Genomic DNA, 21608 nt, shown 5'->3' with positions numbered 1-21608 from the left:
GTTCCCTGTCATGTCTGCCTGACCTCTGCTGACCCACTGCTGATCTTCAAGCACTAACAAGAAGGAACTGGATCCTGTTCATTATGAGATTCCTGGGTATTTCTGTCCTAAGGTAAAGAAGCATAATTATTCAACAACCATTAAACACCTGCTGTATGCATGGCATTGTACTAGGTACAATTGACATTGTCAATGAAATTTAAAAGGCCTCTGACCGGAAATTTCCAGAGTTTGAGTGATTGATCTCCACACTAACACAGGGAGCAACAGAAGGGAATGGGTCCCAATGATGGAGAGATGCTAGAGCTAAAGGGATGCAGAGAAGGAAGAGTGACTGTGAGATGGAGCAACCGTATCTCCAAGAGGGGGGACTTGACCAGAGTATCAGTTAGGGTTGGAGTCGATGGAGCCAAGAGGTGTAAAAGTGGAGAAGGAACCTGGTAAGAGAGGGCTTGAGTGTGGAAGGGGCTTAGATTTAGGAGACAATAGAGATGCAGATTTTTAAAGATCACAAATACTAGGGATGAGCAAGGAGGATGAGAAGTTTAGAGTAAGACTATGATGGGCCTTGAATGCCAGAGACAAGATTTAGGACGTTCCACTTTCCTCAACTTTCCTAAGTAGTAGCACCCTGAAATCATAGGACCTCCCTTATCTCTCTGCTGGGGAAATGCTTTCTAGCCCTGGTGTGATTGCCAACAAATACATCAAAAAAACAGTGCTCCCACTGCAGTAAACCAGTCATGAAATTCTTCATTTGGCAATTCTAGAGAGATGTCTTTTATGTTATAATATACATGTGAATATTATATCTAATAACTACATGCATTATGGATTACAGAACTTCCAAGTATGGAAAAAGAAATTCCAAATTCCTGCACTATGGATACCCTACACATAACAGTTACCATGAATCAAAGACAACAGAAATGACAAAGTGAGGTTTTATCTCTGTTTTCCAAGATGATTTAAAGTCTAATTCAAATGACTGCTCCTGTACAAAACTTTCTTTTTAGAATCAGTCTTTTATTCTAAGCACAATATCTCTCCCCCCATTCTCACCCCTAAAATACTATCTTATTCCTAATACACAGTACTTCCTGGATAAGCTGACATGTATAAGACTGTGTCCCATGCCCATAGATTGTAACATTCTTTCATGAATAATAATTGCAGCCACATTTATTGAGGGTTTTCATATCTGCTGGGATTCATGAAAGATGTTTTATGGATTTCTCATTTATTCACCAAGCAGCCCTGTGAGGTGGGTACAATTATTCTTCTTTGTCTTACAGATAAGGAAACTAAGGCAAAGAAGAGTTAAATGATGTGTCCATGTTCACACAACTAGTCAGAGAAAAAGTCTGTGTAGACCCAAAGACCATAACTGCCCCATACGGGCACCTGGTCTGGGTAGGGGACATCTTACTCGTCTTTGCCACCCACATGGTATCTAGAACAGCCTGACACAAGGTGGTGCTCTGTTCAGCACTGACTGGGATTGAGTGAAGCAGAAACGCCAGGGCAGTGAGCACCTCTGCTGTGACCCTTTGGGTGCCTGACTTTTCTGCTCTGAAAGGGAGAGTGCTGGATCAGATACCTTCTTCTAACTCACAGCTCTCCTTGTCCTGCCTCATCTGCTCTGCTTCTTTACTGTTTGTACCAAACTACAACAAATGGATTGGCAGTTGGAATTTATTACAGACAAAGAGAAAATAACTCTGTACCACCTTTGCAGGATTCAGGAAGTGATAAATATGAAATAGCAAAAATGGAGAGCTTGATTAAAGCTCACGTGTAGGGAAATATGTAACCTAAGGAAATCAAGATATCTGAATCTGGCATACTGCAAACTAAGGCAGGTTTTGAATACTGGGCCAGTGTCCTTTCCTAACTGATAGGAAGTTGTCTGAGAATAAAGAGGTGGGTGTGGCTTAAAGACCCTTGATCACATGTGTGGACTTGGGCATTACTCAAGCAAATAAAAGATGTGACAATGTATCAGCTTTGTGTTCTCGAACAGGGAAGAAATCCACAAGAATTTACCAGCATCCAAGCCTGCAGAAAAGACAGAAATCAACATGAGCACAGCAGGAAAAGTAAGCAAAAAAAATTTTACCTTAGAAGTATTTTTTCCATTGCAGAAAAATAGATATTAATTTATTATATTTATTGTGTAATAAATAAAGGAATACAGTTTTTAAAGAATAATGAAATTTCATATCTAATTAGAAACAATGGATAGTGAAATACAATATACAATTGTGCTACAATATACAATGCATCCTAAACCTCAATGGAAATAAGTTGTATCCATATACCTTTGCCAGAATAGATATTATCTGTCTTTATTAAGTTTTCTCTGCTTCCATTAAATAAATGTGCACTAGTTAGAGTGATAGTTTATTCGAATCTATCATGACTAATTTGTAAACCTAAATTAGAAATGTTTAATCAAGAAATTATCACATTTCAAAAACTATAATTTAAATGTGTCATGTAGTAGTGAGAAGATAAGCATGGATGCATCTTATTTTTGGGGATAGCCAGTTTGCAACTATGGGAAAACTAATCAGTTAATTTAAGCCTCAACATTTGCATCTGTAAAATAAGGCCAGAATCCAATAGCCACCCAACCCCAGAATCCCTGAAAGAGTTAAAGAAGAAGCATGGACAGGCCCAGGAAAGGCCACAGTGTGCCTGTCAATCATAGGCACCAACACTCAGGACCTACTATCATCAGTGTACATCTAGCAAGAACACTCATTTTAATTGTGGGGTTGGCCATAGCAAAAAGCCTGAAAATTGGAAGGATTTAGAAATGAATTTCAAAGGAAAAAATTTCAATATAATTGAAATCATATTTTTAAGTATATCAATTTTCTACTTAAAAAGCACTCTTACTGCACAAATTTTGCCTCCTTGGAAACAGGTTTTAAGGACCTTCTTAAACATTGAAAATCTGTGTTTATCTCTTATTTTGAAGAACATCTATAGTTAAGCTTTCTGAGCTAGAAATTCAAACACAGGCACAGTTCTCCTGATTTTAAATACATATATATAGATATATATATTCAGGCAAGAGTGTGTGTTTGTATTCTTCACTCTCTAGCCTTAAGCTGTGCATTTTTTATTCAAATTTATTCTGGAAAGTGTTGCTATGCAGTAACCAGATAATAAAACAGATATTCAAAGGCAATGTTCCAAAGAGTAATACAAACAAGAAGCACACAGAAGTGGTGGGCAAAAATCAAAGAAAGTGGTAATCAGGGAAACAGTGAAACAAAGAAAAGATTCCCTAGGCAGGAGGCAAATAGTACCTGTTTTCAAAAATTAAGATTGTTTTGGCTTCAGCAAAAAATTGAGCAAGAGGGCAGTAGGTTTTACGTGAATAGACAATCTTTCTGTCAACATTAATGAAATAACAATGCCACACGTCTTCATGTACATACCAACAGCTGGGGATCAACAACCCATTCAGGGAAGCATTAAAATATATCAAGAATAAATGTCCTTACTAAGGTAAATCAGAATACAGGGTAAAAAATGATATTGTCTTTATTTTAAAACTTCAACTTCTGTGTAGGACTAAAGGAAGAGATGTTTATTTGGGCCAAACTTTAAATTTTCTGTAGCATACTATCCAATTTAACCTGTCTGGTCAGTTTATTTAAACAACCTAATTTCATGGAACTTAGAATAGGGAATTAGATCTTGTTATTCTGTATAGGTTATTGTAATACCCTGATATATTCCTGAGTATTTGGGCATAAAATAAAAAAGTATTTGCAAAGTCCCTTGAGTGACTGGAGAAAAAGTGTGCAACCATTAAACTGCCCTACCTGGGAAATTCCTGATATTCTCTCAAGCATTAGGGACCCCCAATTTAATAACCCAAACCCTCGATCTTGAGACTTGCCCTTATGAAACTTATTTCTGTAATGGCAAAGCCAAGTCCATTATTATTCCTATGAGTCAACCCCAGAGAACCTCTTTTGTTGCTCAGATGTGGCCTCTCTCTCTCTAAGCCAAACTCTGCAAATAGACTCACTACCATCCCCCCTACATGGGACATGACTCCCAGGAGTGTAAGTCTCCATAGCAATGTGGGACATGAATCCAACGGATAAGCCTGGCCCTGGTATTGTGGGATTGACAGTGCCTTCTAGACAAAAAGGAGGAAGGAAATGTGCAGTCGCGGTTACTACTTCTAGGGGGAGAGGCGGCCGGTAGCCGAGCCCTCAGCTCTCGGGGCTGCTCAAGGGGTACCGGCGGCGGGGGCTCTTTCCCGGAGGCGAGGGCGAGGCGGAGGACGTGGCCGGGGTCCTCGGCGGGAGGCGTGCAAGGTATGGAGGGCGGCGATAGGGACGAGACACTCTTCATCCAGTAGGAGTATGCGCCAAAGAGATTTATTCAGGGGTGATTACAGGTTATATAGGCTGGTAAGAAGGGCAGGGCTGGAAAGGAGGTGAAGCAGCCTTAAATGGCAATATTGAAGGGATAGGGGCTAGGATTGGTTCTGAGAGAACGCCGGAGCCGTTGCAGCGGGGCGGGGGGTTGTTCTGGCCACGGGCATGCGCGCTGGCGGTGGCAGGAGTGGCCTTGGCACCAGGGAGTGAGTGGGTAAGATAAGGAAGTGGGGAAAGGGCAGTTGGGAGAAAGGCGGTTTCCTCCAGCAAGCCTCCCCTGCCCGTGACATTTTGGGTGAGGAAAAGGGAGCTGCCTTGACCTCGCTCCCCAGGCTCGGGGGGGCTGCAGAGGGCATTCACGCCCGTACCTACTACCCTCCCCAGGGGGTGATATCAGGTCCCCTGGCCCAGGCCTGGTAAGTTGAGGTACAAGCTCAGTCACCCGCAATTCCCCTTTCTTTTCTAATTAGAGGAAGAGGCTTTACCGGAGAGGCCCGCTACGGGTGAGGGAAGGGGGAGGTCAGGGAAGGGAAAAAGGGGTTGACGGTGGCTCAGCGAGGCTGGAGCTCAGTGTTGGTGTGGTGCCCGGGCGCTTGACAATGGCTTCGCTGCAGCGGGCTGGGCGAAGGTGAGGGGTTTAAAGTTCAGGGGTTCAGAGAAGCTGGAACTCGAGGCGAGAACGATGTTCAGGTAATTGAGAAGGGTCTCGCGGTTGGCGAGTCGACCGGTGGCGTTGAGGTCGCGGAGGGTTGGCGGTCATCTTGGAGTGGGGGGCGTCAGAGGTGGCGAGTCGCTGATACTGGATTTGCACGAACGAGGAAAAAATGGCATCCGTTTGTTTTCTTACAAGCTGGACAATTTTGCGGATGAGGCAGGGTCCTAAGATGAGAGCTAGAATAATTATTAATAAGGGGCCAAGAAAAGGAAGGATGTATGGGAGGATGGGAGTGAAAAAACTGGACCAATAACTGGTGGCTTCACGATCTCTTTTACGCTTTTCCAGTCCCTCTCGGACCCTTTTTAGGCTGTCCTCGACGAGACCTGTGGAATTGGCATAAACACAGCACTCTTCTCCTAGGGCGGCGCAGAGGCCTCCTTCTTTGAGGAGGAGAAGGTCAAGACCTCGGCGGTTTTGGAGCACTACCTCAGAGAGGGAATCGACAGAATTTTTTAGATGGTGAATAGCGTTTTGTAAGTGATGAATGTCTTCGTCAACAGCCGCCCTGAGGTGAGATAGGGCGGAGCCTTGACTGGCTAGTGCAGCAATTCCGGTGCTAGTGCCGGCAAGACCTAGGAGGGAGGCAATTGTAAGGACGGTGATGGGCTCTCGCTTTTGCAGTGGGGCAGGAGCCGCAGTTTTTTCCAGACGGAGGAAGAAGTCTTCTTCGCTGTGGTATAAGACCCTAGGGATAAGGACAATTAGGAGGCAAGTTTCTTTATATTCACTGATGATATTTGTGCTGAGACAGGGGGTAAGTCCTGTAGAGGAGCAGAGCCATTGGGAGGAGTTATGAGGAATGAGAAATTTTGCAGAGCTGCTGGGAGATGAATAACTGGCACAGGCAGTGAGGTCGGGAGAGTTACTGGAGCGAGGGCGGACGCACTTTCCTGTATAGGAGACTGAATGAAAGGTCAGGGGGACGGCAGAGGTATTCCAAATGCATTCCAAGGGGTTGTTTTCTGTGCTTTCTGAAAAGGAGAGGTTGGAGGCAACGGGCTCGTACAGTGAGGAAGAGGTGGAGAGGCAGAGCCAGCAGGATGAGGTAAAATTGGGGTTGGAGGAGTTTACTGAGGCAAAGGCGGCTTGGATGAGGCTGAGGAGGGGAGAGGAATAACGAGAAGGGGGCAAAGGAAGCTGGGGTGGTGGGGTTGGCGATGCGTTGTTTGCAGCTGAGGTGCGGCTGGTTGGAGTTGAGGTGAGGCTGGAGAGCTGTGGAAAAAGGGGGTTAATGACTTGGTTGGGACCTATGCCAGAGGGTGTTTTTAAAGCAGTATTTTGGCCTGGTTGGTTTGCAGCCTCTTTTTTTATTAGAATAAGTGATCCTCGGTCGGTTCCTTTCTCATAGATTTTGAAGCCCCAAGTTTGACCGAGTAACCAAGAGGGATTAGTGGGGAGCTGCACTGTAAGATTAAGATGTGTGCAGGATCCCTTACTTTCTTGGCTGAGCCAGTTAACAGTAGGGAGTTTGCACCCTGTAGGGGCCCACTTTAGGGTAAGGTAATGATTAGGAACAGGAGGCTTTCAATTAGTGGTTAGTGTTTTACACCCCCAGTATGCACAGTAGTACTCGTTGGGGGAATTACAGTACGATTTTCCAGGATTTGAGGATGGACACATGTAATATTGGGCCTGGGGATCACTTACCTTTCGAGCGCAGGTTTCTTCGACTCTGGAGACAAAGGTGGCGAAAGGCTTACTCGGCTCCTGGAAGAGCTTGGTGAATTTATTAGGCCGACAGGCAGAGCAATTGGCAAACGTGCATAAGGTGATGCCTCTGAGGACAGTCCAGAAGGTGGCAGGGACATTAATATAAGCAGACGCATTTAGAAACGCTCCAGTGCCCAAATAGGCTTCAGGGGGATGATAGACTCCAAGGGCTGCGTCTTGCTCACTTTGCTTAGCTGCTTCCGCCTGGAAGTGAGCACGCCAGTCAACAAACTGACCAGGGTTAAGAATGGAACGGGCAAGCGAGGCCCAGTCTTGGGGGATGCAATAGTCCATGCCGAGATCCTGCAGTATTTGGGAAGCGTATGGGCTACCTAACCCGTCCTCCTTGACGGCCCTGCGAAGCTGCTTGATAGTATCTGAGTCAATGGGATACCAGTCATACGGTTTCTGTGGGGTGGGGGCAAGGTTAAGAGGAAAGCAGCGAAAAGCACGAGAGAAAGGAGGACGCGCTTGAAGAGGGCTTGGCGCGGGAGTGGGGGTAGGTGGAGCGTTGCCCCAAGGGTTGCCTTGAGGTGTAGAAGGCAGCCAGGGGTTGTTAGCCGGTGGGGTGGAAGGAGCGGCGGCAGCTGCCGGTAGCGGCTCCGAGGGGGAGCTCGCCGAAGGGGGAGGTGGGAGTGGGAGGCCCCAAGCGTCGCAAGATGGCGGCGCGGTGGGCGTGGCTAAGACACAAGATGGTGGATCAGCCCCGCCCTGTGAAAGGGCGGGTTTCAAGGCATAAGATGGTGGACTAACTCCGCCCTGTGGAAGGGTGGGGTAAAGCGTATGCGGTTTCCGGCCCAGCTTAGGGCTGATGTCATTGCCGGAGCATTTCCTCCCCTCGATGGAAGAAGAAGGAGGAAGTTCGCCATCTTGGCGTGGCGCAGTGTTATTTTGCTTTTTGGGAGTCATCTCGAGCGCGTTGTTAATCTGCTTGACTAAGGACTCCGTGTCTGAGTTATGATTTGAATTAGTATCGCTATCTGAATCTGTTGGCTGGGTTGATAGGGCCTCCTTGGATTTAACGAGGCCTCGATCAGGGGGGAGGGAGCCTTGAAGGCAGGAGCGGATGGTTATCAAGGTGGGGAGCAAGCCGGGAGGGAAGCGCTTGCTCTCATGTTCCATGGCATTAGTGACTCAATCAATAAGACGATCATAAGTAACAGGGTCCCAAAGATGGCAAGTGGTGAGCCATGGGTTAAAGGGCAGCAGGAGGTCCCAGTACACCTGCAGCTGCCGGACAGACACTTTACAGCTATGCGTGTCTAGGAGACCCGCTAGAGCACGAACTTGAGGTGCCTGACACGTAGATATACGATTACCCATAGCTGAGGGGGGAGGAGGGGGGGTTACTCCCGAGCCGGGCCGGCCTGGCTGGCGGGGAGGAGGAGGAGGAGGGAGGAGTTGTTTACCGAGCAGAGAGAATGAGATAAGCTGTGGCCGCGAGGCTGAAGGAGACGGCGAGAGCAGAAAGCAGTGCCCTTTGGCAACGGGAGTAGTCGGGGGGGGCGGTTGCAAAGAGGCACACGGCACCAAATGAGGAAATAAAGATACAAAGAACTACAGCAAAGTAATGGAGGGGAAGAGGGAGAGTGTTAGGAGGAACAGGGGTCATAGAAGTGCGCATACAAAAGGACGAAGAGAGCGTAGGGGAAGGGAGGAGTTCCTACTGGATGAAGAGAGCGTGGGGGAAGGGATGAGCGGCTTCGGAGCAGTGAACCTTCCACGGCTCCAGAAGCGGCGAAGGAGAGGCGGCCCTACCTTGCAGGCGAGGAAACGGGAAGCTGGAGAGGCGTCCGGGCGAGCGAGCGACCTGCTGAACTGTTGTGTGGAGACGTTCCTCACACGGGGCACCAGTTGCGGTCGCGGTTACTACTTCTAGGGGGAGAGGCGGCCGGTAGCCGAGCCCTCAGCTCTCGGGGCTGCTCAAGGGGTACCGGCGGCGGGGGCTCTTTCCCGGAGGCGAGGGCGAGGCGGAGGACGTGGCCGGGGTCCTCGGCGGGAGGCGTGCAAGGTATGGAGGGCGGCGATAGGGACAAGACACTCTTCATCTAGTAGGAGTATGCGCCAAAGAGAGTTATTCAGGGGTGATTACAGGTTATATAGGCTGGTAAGAAGGGCAGGGCTGGAAAGGAGGTGAAGCAGCCTTAAATGGCAATATTGAAGGGATAGGGGCTAGGATTGGTTCTGAGAGAACGCCGGAGCCGTTGCAGCGGGGCGGGGGTTGTTCTGGCCACGGGCATGCGCGCTGGCGGTGGCAGGAGTGGCCTTGGCACCAGGGAGTGAGTGGGTAAGATAAGGAAGTGGGGAAAGGGCAGTTGGGAGAAAGGCGGTTTCCTCCGGCAAGCCTCCCCTGCCCGTGACATTTTGGGTGAGGAAAAGGGAGCTGCCTTGACCTCGCTCCCCAGGCTCGGGGGGGCTGCAGAGGGCATTCACGCCCGTACCTACTACCCTCCCCAGGGGGTGATATCAGGTCCCCTGGCCCAGGCCTGGTAAGTTGAGGTACAAGCTCAGACACCCGCAGAAATGAAACAAAATAAAGTTTCAATGGCTAAGAGATTTTAAATAGAATCAAGAGGTCATTCTAGAGGTTATTCTTATGAAAGCTTCAGCCAGATATTACAAATTGCCACAGTATGCCAAGCCCCAACCAACCAATAGTATTCCTGAAAACCCTAAAGGGTACCTTGGGCTCTATCTAAGACTCTATAAAATTTTTACCCTTTAAGTTTATTTTTTCAGAAACTTAAGGCCTCCAAATGGCTCCTGTGCCAAATAAGCCCTGAAATTCAATGTTCTGTCCAAGAGCATCAACCAATTTCATTCCTCTGCCTGATAAGGTCAACACCCCTTTCCAGCATGAAGAAGTTAAAATGGTCATTGCTCAGATATCCCTGAAGATTGAGAGAATGATCAAATGAGAGGGAGGAGTTGTGAATGAGAAGTTAGGATTTAGAAAACGACTATGACTACTGACTCATTATACAGAGATTCCTTTTTAGTTTCTCGTACATTAGAATAGCCAGAAGGAAATACCTGATATCGTTTAATTGTAATCCAATGGCTTTGATCTTTGATAATCATTGTAAAACTACATATCTTTCATCTTGTGACCATGTGATTGTAAAAACCTTGTGACTGAGACCCCCTTTATCCAGTGAATGGGTAGATGAGTAATAAAAATAAAGACTTGCAAGAAAAAAAAAATGAATAAATATCCTCGGAGGAAAAAAAGACATGTAAAAATGATCTAGAAAAATATATTTACCTCAATGTCTACCAATGGCTGCTCCAGCTTCTATCTCCTCAAGTCATTGCTTTACAGGTTGTTGTTTTTTTGTTTTGTTTTTTTTAAAAAAAAAACAAAAGGATTTTTGTTCTTTCACCAACCAGAGGTTGTTCGTATCTATATAGTAGTTATTCATACTGGATATGGGGCTAAATATTGAATATACACAGATGAAAAGACACAATCTCTGACTTCAAGATTGGGAGAAAACAAGTAATATCTTGTGTTGATTTTCCAGGTAATAAAATGCAAAGCTGCTGTGCTTTGGGAGCAAAAGAAACCCTTTTCCATTGAGGAGGTGGAGGTGGCAGCCCCCAAGGCCTATGAAGTTCGCATCAAGGTGAAAATTTTTCTGTCTCTATTAAATTTAGGCTTATAGAAACCAGAGAATATTAGAAACAGGAAAAAACAAAAAATCCACTAAGCAGGGCTTTTTATATAACATGATAATCAGAACAATAGAATTACATTGGTTGTTACAGAAAAAAATAAATGGCATATATTGTTAAATTTTTTTAAATGACCGAAGTAATTCCAGTAAAATGTAAAAACAAATTATGTGTTTATAGAATTACAGTGCAAAATGATATATAAAAAGATTTCAATATCAGTTAGCAATTCATGGTAGACTATAAAGACCATTTTCATTATGCTATTATGCAATTTCTACTTCTTTGGAAAACTTGCATTACTATATATTATATAAGACTTACAAAATTACCTAAACAATTATTTTGTAGATTATTCCAGATTATCTAATCTGGAAAGGAAAGTGCAGGATGATTTTAGACTGAATAGTCTTAGGGGTAAATTGAATTTTTTTGAGAAGAGTAGATGTTAGCAACAATTTTGAAAACTCTTTAGAAGCCCAGTTGAGGGAATTCTGTAAAATAGGCACATGTGGAGGCCATAATTCTCTCTGAACCCAATCACTCTCCCTTCCCCTCCTAGATGGTGGCCACAGGAATCTGTCGCTCAGATGACCATGTGGTCACTGGGCATCTTTTCACACCACTTCCTGTGATCTTAGGCCACGAGGGAGCTGGCATCGTGGAGAGCATTGGTGAGGGGGTGACTGCAGTCAAACCAGGTACAGGATTCTCACTCAGGGATTGTGTCTCCATTCAGCCCTCCCAAGGTCATGCAGCCTGGAGGGGGAAACTGAGGCAGTGAGAGGTGAACGACCTGCACAGGGTCCAGCAGCAGCCAATGGCAGATCAGGACTAAACAGGGATGTCCTTGTTGCCCCTCTCCCTGCCTCACTTCCTCCCTGTGTCCAGCCATGGCCCCAGGACAGACCTCATGATTCTCTCCTTCAGCAGTGACTCATGGGTTCCTCCCAGACATCAGGAGTCAGAGTAGATCCTGGGGATGCTGGGAGACCAAGGGACACAGAGAAACTGCCACCCTAGAGTTCACACTCTAATAATGCTGTTTCAGTGTTCCTGAGCACTGCCTTCCTTCAGGGCCCAAAACAGAACTACATGTGGGGCAAGGGAAAACTATTTGAGTCGAAGAATAAAACTACCTCCATGTCCGGAGACTCTGGGTTGGTATAGGGCAATTGTGACTTGCTGAGTTCACAGAACGGGGCTGGGAGGCTCTGGCTGAATCACCATGAAATCTTTTATGTCCAGCAGTGGAGCCTGTGCACTGATTCCTCTTCCTTTGTGGCCTCCCTTCTTGAATATGGAGCAAGTAAAACAGATCAGATGGAGGAGGCCTGGCAGAAGGCATCCTGCCAGAAGAGTGTCTATTTTATCACCTTTAACCACAGCTAAAAATTTTGATTATAAATTATAAACTAAATATTTTAGTTTTAATATTTATTTTATCTTAATTATGTAATAATATAGGCAAATATTTTAGAGGTAAGGGGTGAATACAATAGAAAATTTCCATGTTATCATTTCACATAAATGTAATGGTCCAATCATTATTTTGACCATATAGAATGGGTAGCATAGATGATTAAAAATAAAATTGTATTTAATTCCAAAACTCTCTTTAGTCAATGGATTCAATCTCTCTCTATTTCAGATATTTAACTGACCGATGAACAGAAAAAAATAAGTTGTCTAGATTGAATTCGAAACTTTATTATCTTTTTAAAAAAATAGAAATAATAAATTGACACCCTTACTTTTTATCCCTACTCCGTCCACCCCAGGAGAAAACAGATAATTCACAAATGAAATTAACCAGTAAAATCAATTTAAATCAGGATATTTCTTATCATACAATAAAGTTCCTACCTCGGGAATGTGAGATATTCAGAGAAATTTCCCAAATTCCTCCTCTTTGACCCACTCTTATTAGCATTCTTTAAAAATAACTAATTAAAAATAAGAACTAACAAAAATAGTAAATAAAAAATAAGCATTCACTTCATAGTAAAGACAAGCACAGTCTCTCCTAAAGGCCAAGAGATTTTGTAAATTATGGTTATAAAAACTCTCATATTATTGTAACACAAACTATTACATAATATCAGAACTTCATTATGATGGTATGCTTGGCAAATAAAATTTATATACTTAAAATTTAATTAACTAAGGTTTAAATAAGACAAAGTATGTAAAACCCCAGTAGAAATCTAGACACAACGAAAGATAATTATTCATACAGTACAAACAACACAAATTCATGTGGTTAACCACAGTCACACATTTCTTCTTTGGGAGTCTCAGGCCCATAAAAAATCAGGCTGATAAAAAACTACTGACAGGCAATCATCAAAGACATTGTGGTGATTACACTGTATTTCTTGGGAGACCTTTCTAAGACATATGCCTCTAATATATACACCTAAGCTTTAAGTTCTTGCTCTATAAATTCATGGACAGAAATTTAAAATGAATATGTTTATCTTCTTCCAGGTGATAAAGTCATCCCACTGTTTATTCCCCAGTGTGGAAAATGCACCATTTGTAAACACCCAGAAGCCAACTTATGCTCGCCAAAAGTGTACGTTTCTGATACTTTGCATATAGAGCCAATAAGTTTGCATATCACTTAAGCTCCTGTCTCATGCCCTTCTGTTTCTGTCTGACCAGCCATCCGGGGACCATGCAGGACGGCACCACCAGGTTCACCTGCAGAGGGAAGCCCATCCACCACTTCGCCAGCACCAGCACCTTCTCTGAGTACACAGTGGTGGATGAGATCTCAATAGTCAAGATCGATGCAGCCGCACCACTGGAGAAAGTCTGCCTCATTGGCTGTGGATTTCCCACTGGTTATGGGTCTGCAGTCAAAGTTGCCAAAGTAGGAATGAGAAGAGTTGATAAAATCAATTATATTCAAACTATCAGGAACCAAAAGGGAAAAATTTTCTCCTAGTAATAAGAAACTATTTCCATAAATTAAGTGATAACTTTCTGCCTGCTACCACAATAGCATTGATGTTTTCTATAGAATTTGGGGATATGATTATAGGTAGAATTCAGCACCAGAAGGAATTAAGAGAATGATCTACTTGCTTATCACAGATAAACAAGGTGTACTTGCTTATCACAGATAAACAAGGTATTGATACTTATTCTAAACAGAATGAGATTTAATTTTCATTAGTTATTCTTCTATTGAACTTTTTGGATTTATTACGTTTTAGAGCTGGGAACTCATTTAATCATTCATTCTACACATAAAGGATCAGCTAAAGAAGGTTCTGCTAGGTTCTGAGGCAGCCAAGTTAAAGGAAATGCAGAGTTTGTCTTTAGGGTACTTCTAATAGACGGATCCCCTGCTCCCAGAATTAGAAGCAACAGTAGTTTCAAAGCCTTACCTGATCACACCTCCAAACCAATGTCTCCAACACAATCATTCTGTGGCATTTTCCAGGATTCCTAGGGGGAAATTAATGAAACTTCAGTAGTGCATTTATTCTACTTCATTTAGGATTCTACTGCCACATTTCACACCTCTGCAATGAACACACACACATATATTCACACATATTATCATATACAAACACATTTCACAAGTGGTAGATTTTAAGATGAAAATCTTTAAAGGCTCCCCTTACCAAAAGGTTTGAGAACTACAATCTAAGACTATCATCTCATTTGGATGATAATAAAACATGAGGTGCAGAGATGTAAAGCTGTATGTCCAAAGCTCACAGCTAGTTTTGAGAGAGCTGAGATTAAAATATATTCCTGAAAACACCTGCAATATACATCATAATACTTAATTTCCATCACTTTGAAATCACAATCACAAACCTTGTATATTTCTAAATAAGGCAGGTAGTGGTGTAGTGTCCCTATAGAATTTAATAACATTTGGTGAATGGATGAGTGAATAAACCCTCCTCAGAGAATCTTACAAAGAGTTCACTTGGAACACCAGAATATTTTACCCACATTGAAGATAGACCTTGAAGATTAGATTTATGGAATGGTACAGAACCAATTACAATAGAGAGCATATCTTCTCCAAATTTCTGTGATTCTAGCACTAAGTCCCTCCTCCAAAGTGCATCATCTAAGTACAAGTGAGCCTACACACAGAGCAAGATCTGAGGTCAATCATATTAATGAATACAATGCATTTTTAAAATGTAGACCAACTTTTCATTGCATGATTGTTCATTAATGTTTTTTTAAACCTGGGGGAAAAGCCCTAAAATCACATAGATTTCAAGCGGTATTATCTTAAAATTACCTGTTGAATATCAACAGTTTTTGAATTTACTTCAAGCTAAGAATAAATCCACTATATTTAACAGCTAATTTCTGTTCACATTTTAATGGAACTGCCTACTGTAAGTTAATGAACCAAAGAGTTCATTTTTGAGGGATTGATTGGATTTCTTCTGTCTCCTAGAATATCCTTTGCATTTATTATTTCAATTGCCTTTCTGTATATATGGTAAAATGAAGATGAATATCACTGGATTTGAGCCACTAAGATTCTCTTCAAGATTAGAGTCAGTCATTCAGAGCTCAAGGATCATCTAATCCATTGATTTCCAAACTGAGCTGCCTACTTGCAAAGATACTATATAAGTGGTATGCATTATGGCTGGGTTATTGGGATTTGTAAAGCTCCCCGGGTGAGACTACTTTGCAGCAAAGTTCAGGACCTATGGTGTAGTTCAAACAGAACTTAAATTTTAAGCATGAAGCAACTGAAAAAAAAAAGACATTTTCATTGCAGATTGGATGGAGTGCAAGTAATTCCTGATAAAGATCAATAGTTGACACAGCTTAGATTGTTGCTAACAATCATTACTTAATCCATTCTTGTCCTTTGTGAAAATGCAGGTCACCCCAGGCTCCACCTGTGCTGTGTTTGGCCTTGGAGGAGTCGGCTTGTCTGTCATCATCGGCTGTAAGGCAGCTGGAGCAGCCAGGATCATTGGGGTGGATATCAACAAAGGCAAATTTGCAAAGGCCAAAGAGCTGGGGGCCACTGAGTGCATCAACCCTGAGGACTTCCAGAAACCCATCCATGAGGTGCTGATGGAAATGAGCGGGGGTGGTGTGGACTTTTCCTTTGAAGTCATTGGTCGGCTGGACACCATGGTATGTATCATGACATGCCCTGATTCATGCATCTTTTTGTTTTTAAATAGCAGAATATTAATATTGTGTATAAGTACTAATTTTCAAATTATGAATTGCAATGTTTTATGTCTTGTTTCTTACCTACCTTTACTTTATTCATTGTTATAAGGAATCTCTCATTCCATCAGCTAAGGAAACATGTCTCAAGTCATAGTTTCCCTTTAGAGGTAGTTTTATATTAAGCCATTATAAACTTATTTTATCAAATTTTAGTAAAAATTTCAAAATGAAGGAAATATAAATAATACAAATTCTCTTTTCAAACTGAGAAAATTTAATTTTCCCCACATTCTTAAAAAATTTTAATGATTTTATATGTCCAATGAATTCAGATTTGTTTTAAGCCAAAAATCATTTTATTAATAAAACTTTGCCCTAAAGAATGTTTACTGCCTCAATGCATCACTAGATATTCCCACAGCAGGCAGAACAGTGCCTGGCACTTGATAAGCACCCAATATCTACGTGTTGGACTGAAACCTATAAAGGAGGACAGATTTTACTGTCAAACAAATTTATGACATATGTATCTCTAGCATTGCATGCATGTAAAATAGCATTAAAAGAGCATACATATCTCATAGCATTACAACCATAAAACAGCCTTGCATACCATTACATGCATGAGAGACACTGAGCACAGGGCCACCTGGCTACGGGTAAGCACTCAACAAATTTTAACTGGTGTTATCATAGTCAAATGCTATTTCCAATCTTAAAATGCTTACAACATCTTTGGAATATTCATGATATACCTTTAAAATAAAAATAAGTATGATCAATTGTGATGGGTAACATATCTCCAGTCATTTACTTCCTAACCAGAACTCTGTTGAACCCAAATGAGAAAGTCCCCAGAGATCAGTCAGTCCCCATTGTTGAGATTCCCCAGTAAATTCAAGCAGCGTTAGTGCTGTGGAACATCACCCGGAGAGTAATGATCTTTGCAGCTGTGCTCTGGGACAATATGCCACAGACAAATGAAGTTCCAAGGGAATCCAACTTTTTGCAAGATGGCAGTTTTTCTCCTCAGGTTCTTTTATATTGTTTTTCTCCCATTCTCTCCATGGACAACAGTGTTACTCTAATTCATGATTCCAAATGTCTGATAGCCACACGTTCTATGGATATCTGATCTTCCAAACTGCATACTTGAAACCCAAAGGATTAGTAATTATATATTCCTGGAGAATCCTACACCATTTTCTTACTATAGTATGTGTTCAAAAGCCAGATGGGAGGGCAAAGACTCTCTGGAATATCTTTTGAGATTCAAGAACAATAGGTGTAGTTTAAAGTAAAACCAATACACAGTTTTGGGAATTGGATGTAACATTTACAACACATCCATTTTAGAGATAGAGAGTAAAATAAGGATCCATTAAAAACGGAGAGCACCATGGGAACACAAGACAAATTTTGATGATGTAATCAACATTACATCTTGTTCACCATCAAAATGCCTAGTCTGAGGTTTAAATTGCCTCCTAAATAAATAAATGAAACATGATCAACCAACTCATAGAAGGCCTAACAGTCATGTGGTGAAGAAATAGCCATTGCTTGAGAACAAGCTTTATATATGTTTACGATGATGTTTACTTCTTTAATATTTATGAGTAAATATCATGTAGACAAAAACTCATCCATCCATTCTCTCAGCCAAACATATTTTCTGGGCATTCACTAAAGCCACAGCACTAGCTTACACACAAATGGGAACAAAGAAACAAAAGACAAAATCTCTATACCCTCCACATACTCACAATCTAAGCTGACCTTACGTGAGTTCTTAGTGTGTTGTGAGTGGGAACAATCAGAGGACCTGTTGTTACGATGCTGAATACTGATTTCATTCCAGGCGGAGGCCCTGTCATGCTGTCATGAGGCATATGGTGTAAGCGTCATTGTAGGGGTGCCTCCAGTTTCCCAAAACCTCTCCGTGGACCCCATGTTGCTGCTGACTGGACGCACCTGGAAAGGGGCACTTTTTGGCGGTAAGTAGTTGGACTTACAGGCTGAATTCTTACTAACCTCAAGATTTTTCCATTTTGTAAGTGACAGGGCAAGTTTTGAATAGAAATGTGGTCAAAGACGAATTAAAAGTCCTGAGCTACCTTTAGGCTCCAAATCAAATAGATGTGGAACTAATTCAGACTGACGTTCCCAAGACACATCTTCTGATGTCCCGAGAACTATAAGAAAATCTGTATCGTTGGTGGTGACTGAATAAAGCACTGAAATACCCAATAGGACGCAGGAATCCATAACAATTGTTCATGTCTGCACTCATTGCCCAAATTTAGACAACTCCTAAATTGGCTCCCTTAATTTGGGCACAGTCATCTGTACTATAATTTCTTAATGAGAGAGCTGATAACAAAGGGCCTTTATTGATTGGGGGTTAAATCAACAACTCAAAAAGTCAAATTGTTGCAAAAGGATTAAAGCCCACTGTATTTTATAAACCCCGGTAGTGGCAGTTAGTGGAATGCAGCTTGGTTTATATACTTTGATTTTAATTCCATTCGAACAGTCTCCTCTCCAATTATCCTACGTACCCCTGTCTGAATCTACCAATGATATTTCTCTCATTTCAGGGTTTAAGAGTAAAGATTCTGTTCCAAAACTTGTGGCTGATTTTATGGCCAATAAGTTTCCACTGGATCCATTAATAACACATGTTTTACGTTTTGAAAAAATAAATGAAGGATTTGACCTGCTTCGCTCCGGAAAGAGGTAGATTTTTTCTCTCTCTCTCCTTATAGGGGGTGGGGTAGCCTTACAGGGAAAATTTTGCTCAGAGATTTGACATATCCATGGGACGGTAGAAGGTTGAGGAAAACAGTGGAGTGGAGTGGTTGGTTTTCCCTTACCAGTTCATTTGCATGTAGAACATTTTACATCTTATTGTGAGAAGCCAAGAACAGTTGCATTGCATTTCCTATTCTGCTAAAGCCAAATTTTATGGCTTGCCACAAATCTGAATGATCAGAGCAAATCAGCCCTGTGACAGGTGGCTCTCACACTTGAAAAGAAAGGCAGACAGACTCACATAGTCATCATCAGATCACGGGCATCTGCAGCTTCTGCCTGGACCCTCATGCACTGATGGATGGAAATTTAGATTCTAATCAGGACGTCCCAAAATTTTCATTATAAGAGTAAGTGAAGCTACATTGGGATTGATTCCTATACAAATCTCAGTAGTTTTTTTCATACTTCTTTTTGCAGTTTTCCAAGATATTTTTCACAAATAAAAGTTACTTTAAAAGGGTAGGATGCGAAAAGCTGTTTAAAAATCTAACTTAGAAATATGTCAATACTATTTTTAACCTCTAACGTTCAACTTTTACAATAATCTAATAAGATAAATTTTTTCACTTGCATTTATATGAGGCAAAACTTGTAATAGGCAGTTTTATTCAACCCCCAATTTCTAGCTCTACAGTCCCTGCTTTTCTGTGGCCTCACTCTTCTCATGAGGTTTTCAAATTTAATAGTATTCCTTAGGCCAGTACACAATATAATATTATACTAGACACTGCACCTGACAGAAGATATACCTATGTATATTCCTGAAAAATCTAAAAAACTAGCATCCACAGAGCAACAACTACTCCACTAACTGTCTTATCATCATTACTGCATCTAAATCACAATAAATGCTGACATGCTAGTCTCAATTTCACTATTTTAGAGTGGAGAAAACTGACACTCAGAGAGGACATATGGTTACTAAGCAGAACCAGAATTCAAAGTTAGACCTGTTTCTTAGCAAAGCCAATTTATTTTCCATTTCCCTGCACTGACTCACAAGAACGCATACATTCATATATAACATACAGACATTATATATATATATATATATATATATATATATATATATAGTGGAAAACTGTAGTCAGGGAATCTTAGTCATTGTCTCTTGGCATCTTTGCTTAGTTTGAGGTTTAAATGAAATAATACATGAAAAGCAGCTACAAAGTGCATGGCAGATAACAAGAATTTATTACATGTTATTAGCCATTGTTGTTTTATATTCATTAATATGCCAGACATTTGGAGCTTCAAAAATGATATTTTGAAGATGCTAATTTTGAATGAAGTCTAAAATGAAGTCATAATAGGATGTGATGAGTGACCTTAAGTCTGAAGAGAACCAGTAAAAGATGAACTTCCTTTTTACTTGTTTCCACTTGAATATATAGGGATAGGGATAGGGATAGGGTGGCCAAAAACACAAGCAGGCTTCCCCTGAGGCACATCAAATCCTCCTTGGACTATCACAAGGAAGAGTATCAAATACCTGATGTTAAAATAATGAATATATTTCATTTTCTATTTCAGTATCCGTACCGTCCTGACATTTTGAAGCCATGCGGATGCTTTCACTTGCACCCGCCTTCTGACTGCCCCATGGCCTCATCATCTAGAGCATGAGATCAACTCCAGCACTAACCTGCCCTTCAGAGATGCTATCAATAAATGCACATGGGGGTATTCCAAAAGAAACAGAAATGCCTGGGAAGCTTTTCTTTAAGTTTGTTAAACACAACTTATTTCTTAGAGCACTTCAGTTTACAAAAAAATTGCACAGAAAGTACTCTCCATATGCTTATTCTCCCCCACACTTATAGGCAATCTCTCCTTTTAATGATATCTTGCATTAGTGTGATACATTTGTAAAAGTTTCTGACCCAATTGGTACATATTATTATTATTAATTAAATCCATGGGTTACTTTAGGTTCACACTTTGTGTTGCACAGCTCTATGGGTTTTTTGAAAATGCATCATTTCGTGTACCCATCATTACAGTATCATACAGAATAGTTTCCCTGCCCTAAAAGTGCCCTGTGCTTCCTGAAATCAATTCTCAAGCAAATGTTTGAAATCTAAGTGGGAGAGAAAGAGAATGAAATGTTCAGTATCAGCTGGGTAATTGAAGCCAGTAAACTTTTCTTCTTGATCATTCTATATATGTTGTATTTCCCATTGAGCAAAGGTATTTCTTGTGATTCCATATCCTTCTTGTACCTTTGCTTCCCTTAGTCATTAAAGCCAAGTGGAAGGAACACTCATTCCTTTTGCCTTCAAAGCAAAAGTGGTGGTCTATTATGCTTGAAGCCATCAACTTCTACTCTATTCCCACTATCTATGTTTCCCTTCTTATGAAATGTTCCAAAATACTGGGGTAAAAACTGCAGCATAAGACAGTATGGACTCAGAATTAAAAGTGGAGAGGTTCCAGGTCTTCTAAATCCAGGGAAATTCTTAGTAACCTAAGGGAAATGCTAGCCATTTTCATAAAGTATTGGAAATAGTTTTTAAGTGTTTAGACGGCTTGCAAGCAGTAAATATAGAATTTTCCTATTAAATTAAAGCAGATTTCCTGCTACATGTGATAAATGAAGAGTTTTGATATTAACAGGAAAATGAATTATTCTTAAAAGTATATCCAAAATTTCTGTAATTTCTATTCCTTAAAGTGTTTTATTAAATAGTCTTCCTGATTAGAGCTGACTAAGAATTGAGGTATAAGGTAATTAAAAAGTAACAGAAGAGGGATCCAAATGGCAGAGTAGGAGAGACAGAGCAAAATACTTCTCCATGAAAAACACTAAATAAAAGACGGGAAGTGCCCAGAATACCAGTTCCAGCATTGTACCAGCTGCACGAGTTCAGCTAAATCCACAGGGACTGTGCACCTGGTGAAACCGAGAGTCTGCGCCCAGAAATGAGTGAGTGAGGCTGCTGGGGAAACAGCAGCCATGCTGCAGTGGGGAGAAATTGGGGGTTGGTGTTTGGAGACAGATTAATTTTAAAACCCCAAAAGTGGCTGTGGATTTAGCAATTTCTCTTGCTATTTCTTCTTTAACCCCCTGATTGTTTAGTAGTATGTTGTTTAAC

General features: G+C 41.7%; 1 protein-coding gene and 1 long non-coding RNA gene across 2 annotated transcripts in view; one reads left to right on the top strand and one right to left on the bottom strand.

The window, feature by feature from the left end:
* LOC119529685 overlaps positions 1 to 21608 on the bottom strand; it is a 65353-nt gene that overhangs the window by 30886 nt on the left and 12859 nt on the right. The window contains exon 2 of the long non-coding RNA XR_005215914.1: positions 13911 to 13971. This is a non-coding gene — a long non-coding RNA (uncharacterized LOC119529685). The remainder of the gene's footprint in view (positions 1 to 13910; positions 13972 to 21608) is intronic.
* Positions 1964 to 20675, top strand: LOC119529682 (alcohol dehydrogenase S chain-like). The gene is made up of 9 exons (XM_037830307.1): positions 1964 to 2099; positions 10362 to 10463; positions 11075 to 11213; positions 13003 to 13090; positions 13180 to 13390; positions 15394 to 15654; positions 17558 to 17693; positions 18297 to 18435; positions 20047 to 20675. The coding sequence occupies exons 1-9, from the start codon at positions 2082 to 2084 to the stop codon at positions 20069 to 20071; spliced, it is 1119 nt and encodes a 372-aa protein (XP_037686235.1). The 5' UTR covers positions 1964 to 2081; the 3' UTR covers positions 20072 to 20675.

The sequence above is a fragment of the Choloepus didactylus genome, chromosome 3, assembly GCF_015220235.1.
Source record: "Choloepus didactylus isolate mChoDid1 chromosome 3, mChoDid1.pri, whole genome shotgun sequence".
NCBI lineage: Eukaryota > Metazoa > Chordata > Mammalia > Pilosa > Megalonychidae > Choloepus > Choloepus didactylus.
Note: the sequence above shows the minus strand (reverse complement) of the source record. Positions and strands in the feature narration are given on the sequence as shown.

What these genes read in the sequence shown, in the direction of transcription:
- LOC119529682 (XM_037830307.1), top strand. An exon ending in GAAAGGGGCACTTTTTGGCG is followed by an intron (nt 17,694 to 18,296) that starts GTAAGTAGTTGG and finishes CTCTCATTTCAG; the next exon opens with GGTTTAAGAGTAAAGATTCT. An exon ending in CTGCTTCGCTCCGGAAAGAG is followed by an intron (nt 18,436 to 20,046) that starts GTAGATTTTTTC and finishes TTTCTATTTCAG; the next exon opens with TATCCGTACCGTCCTGACAT.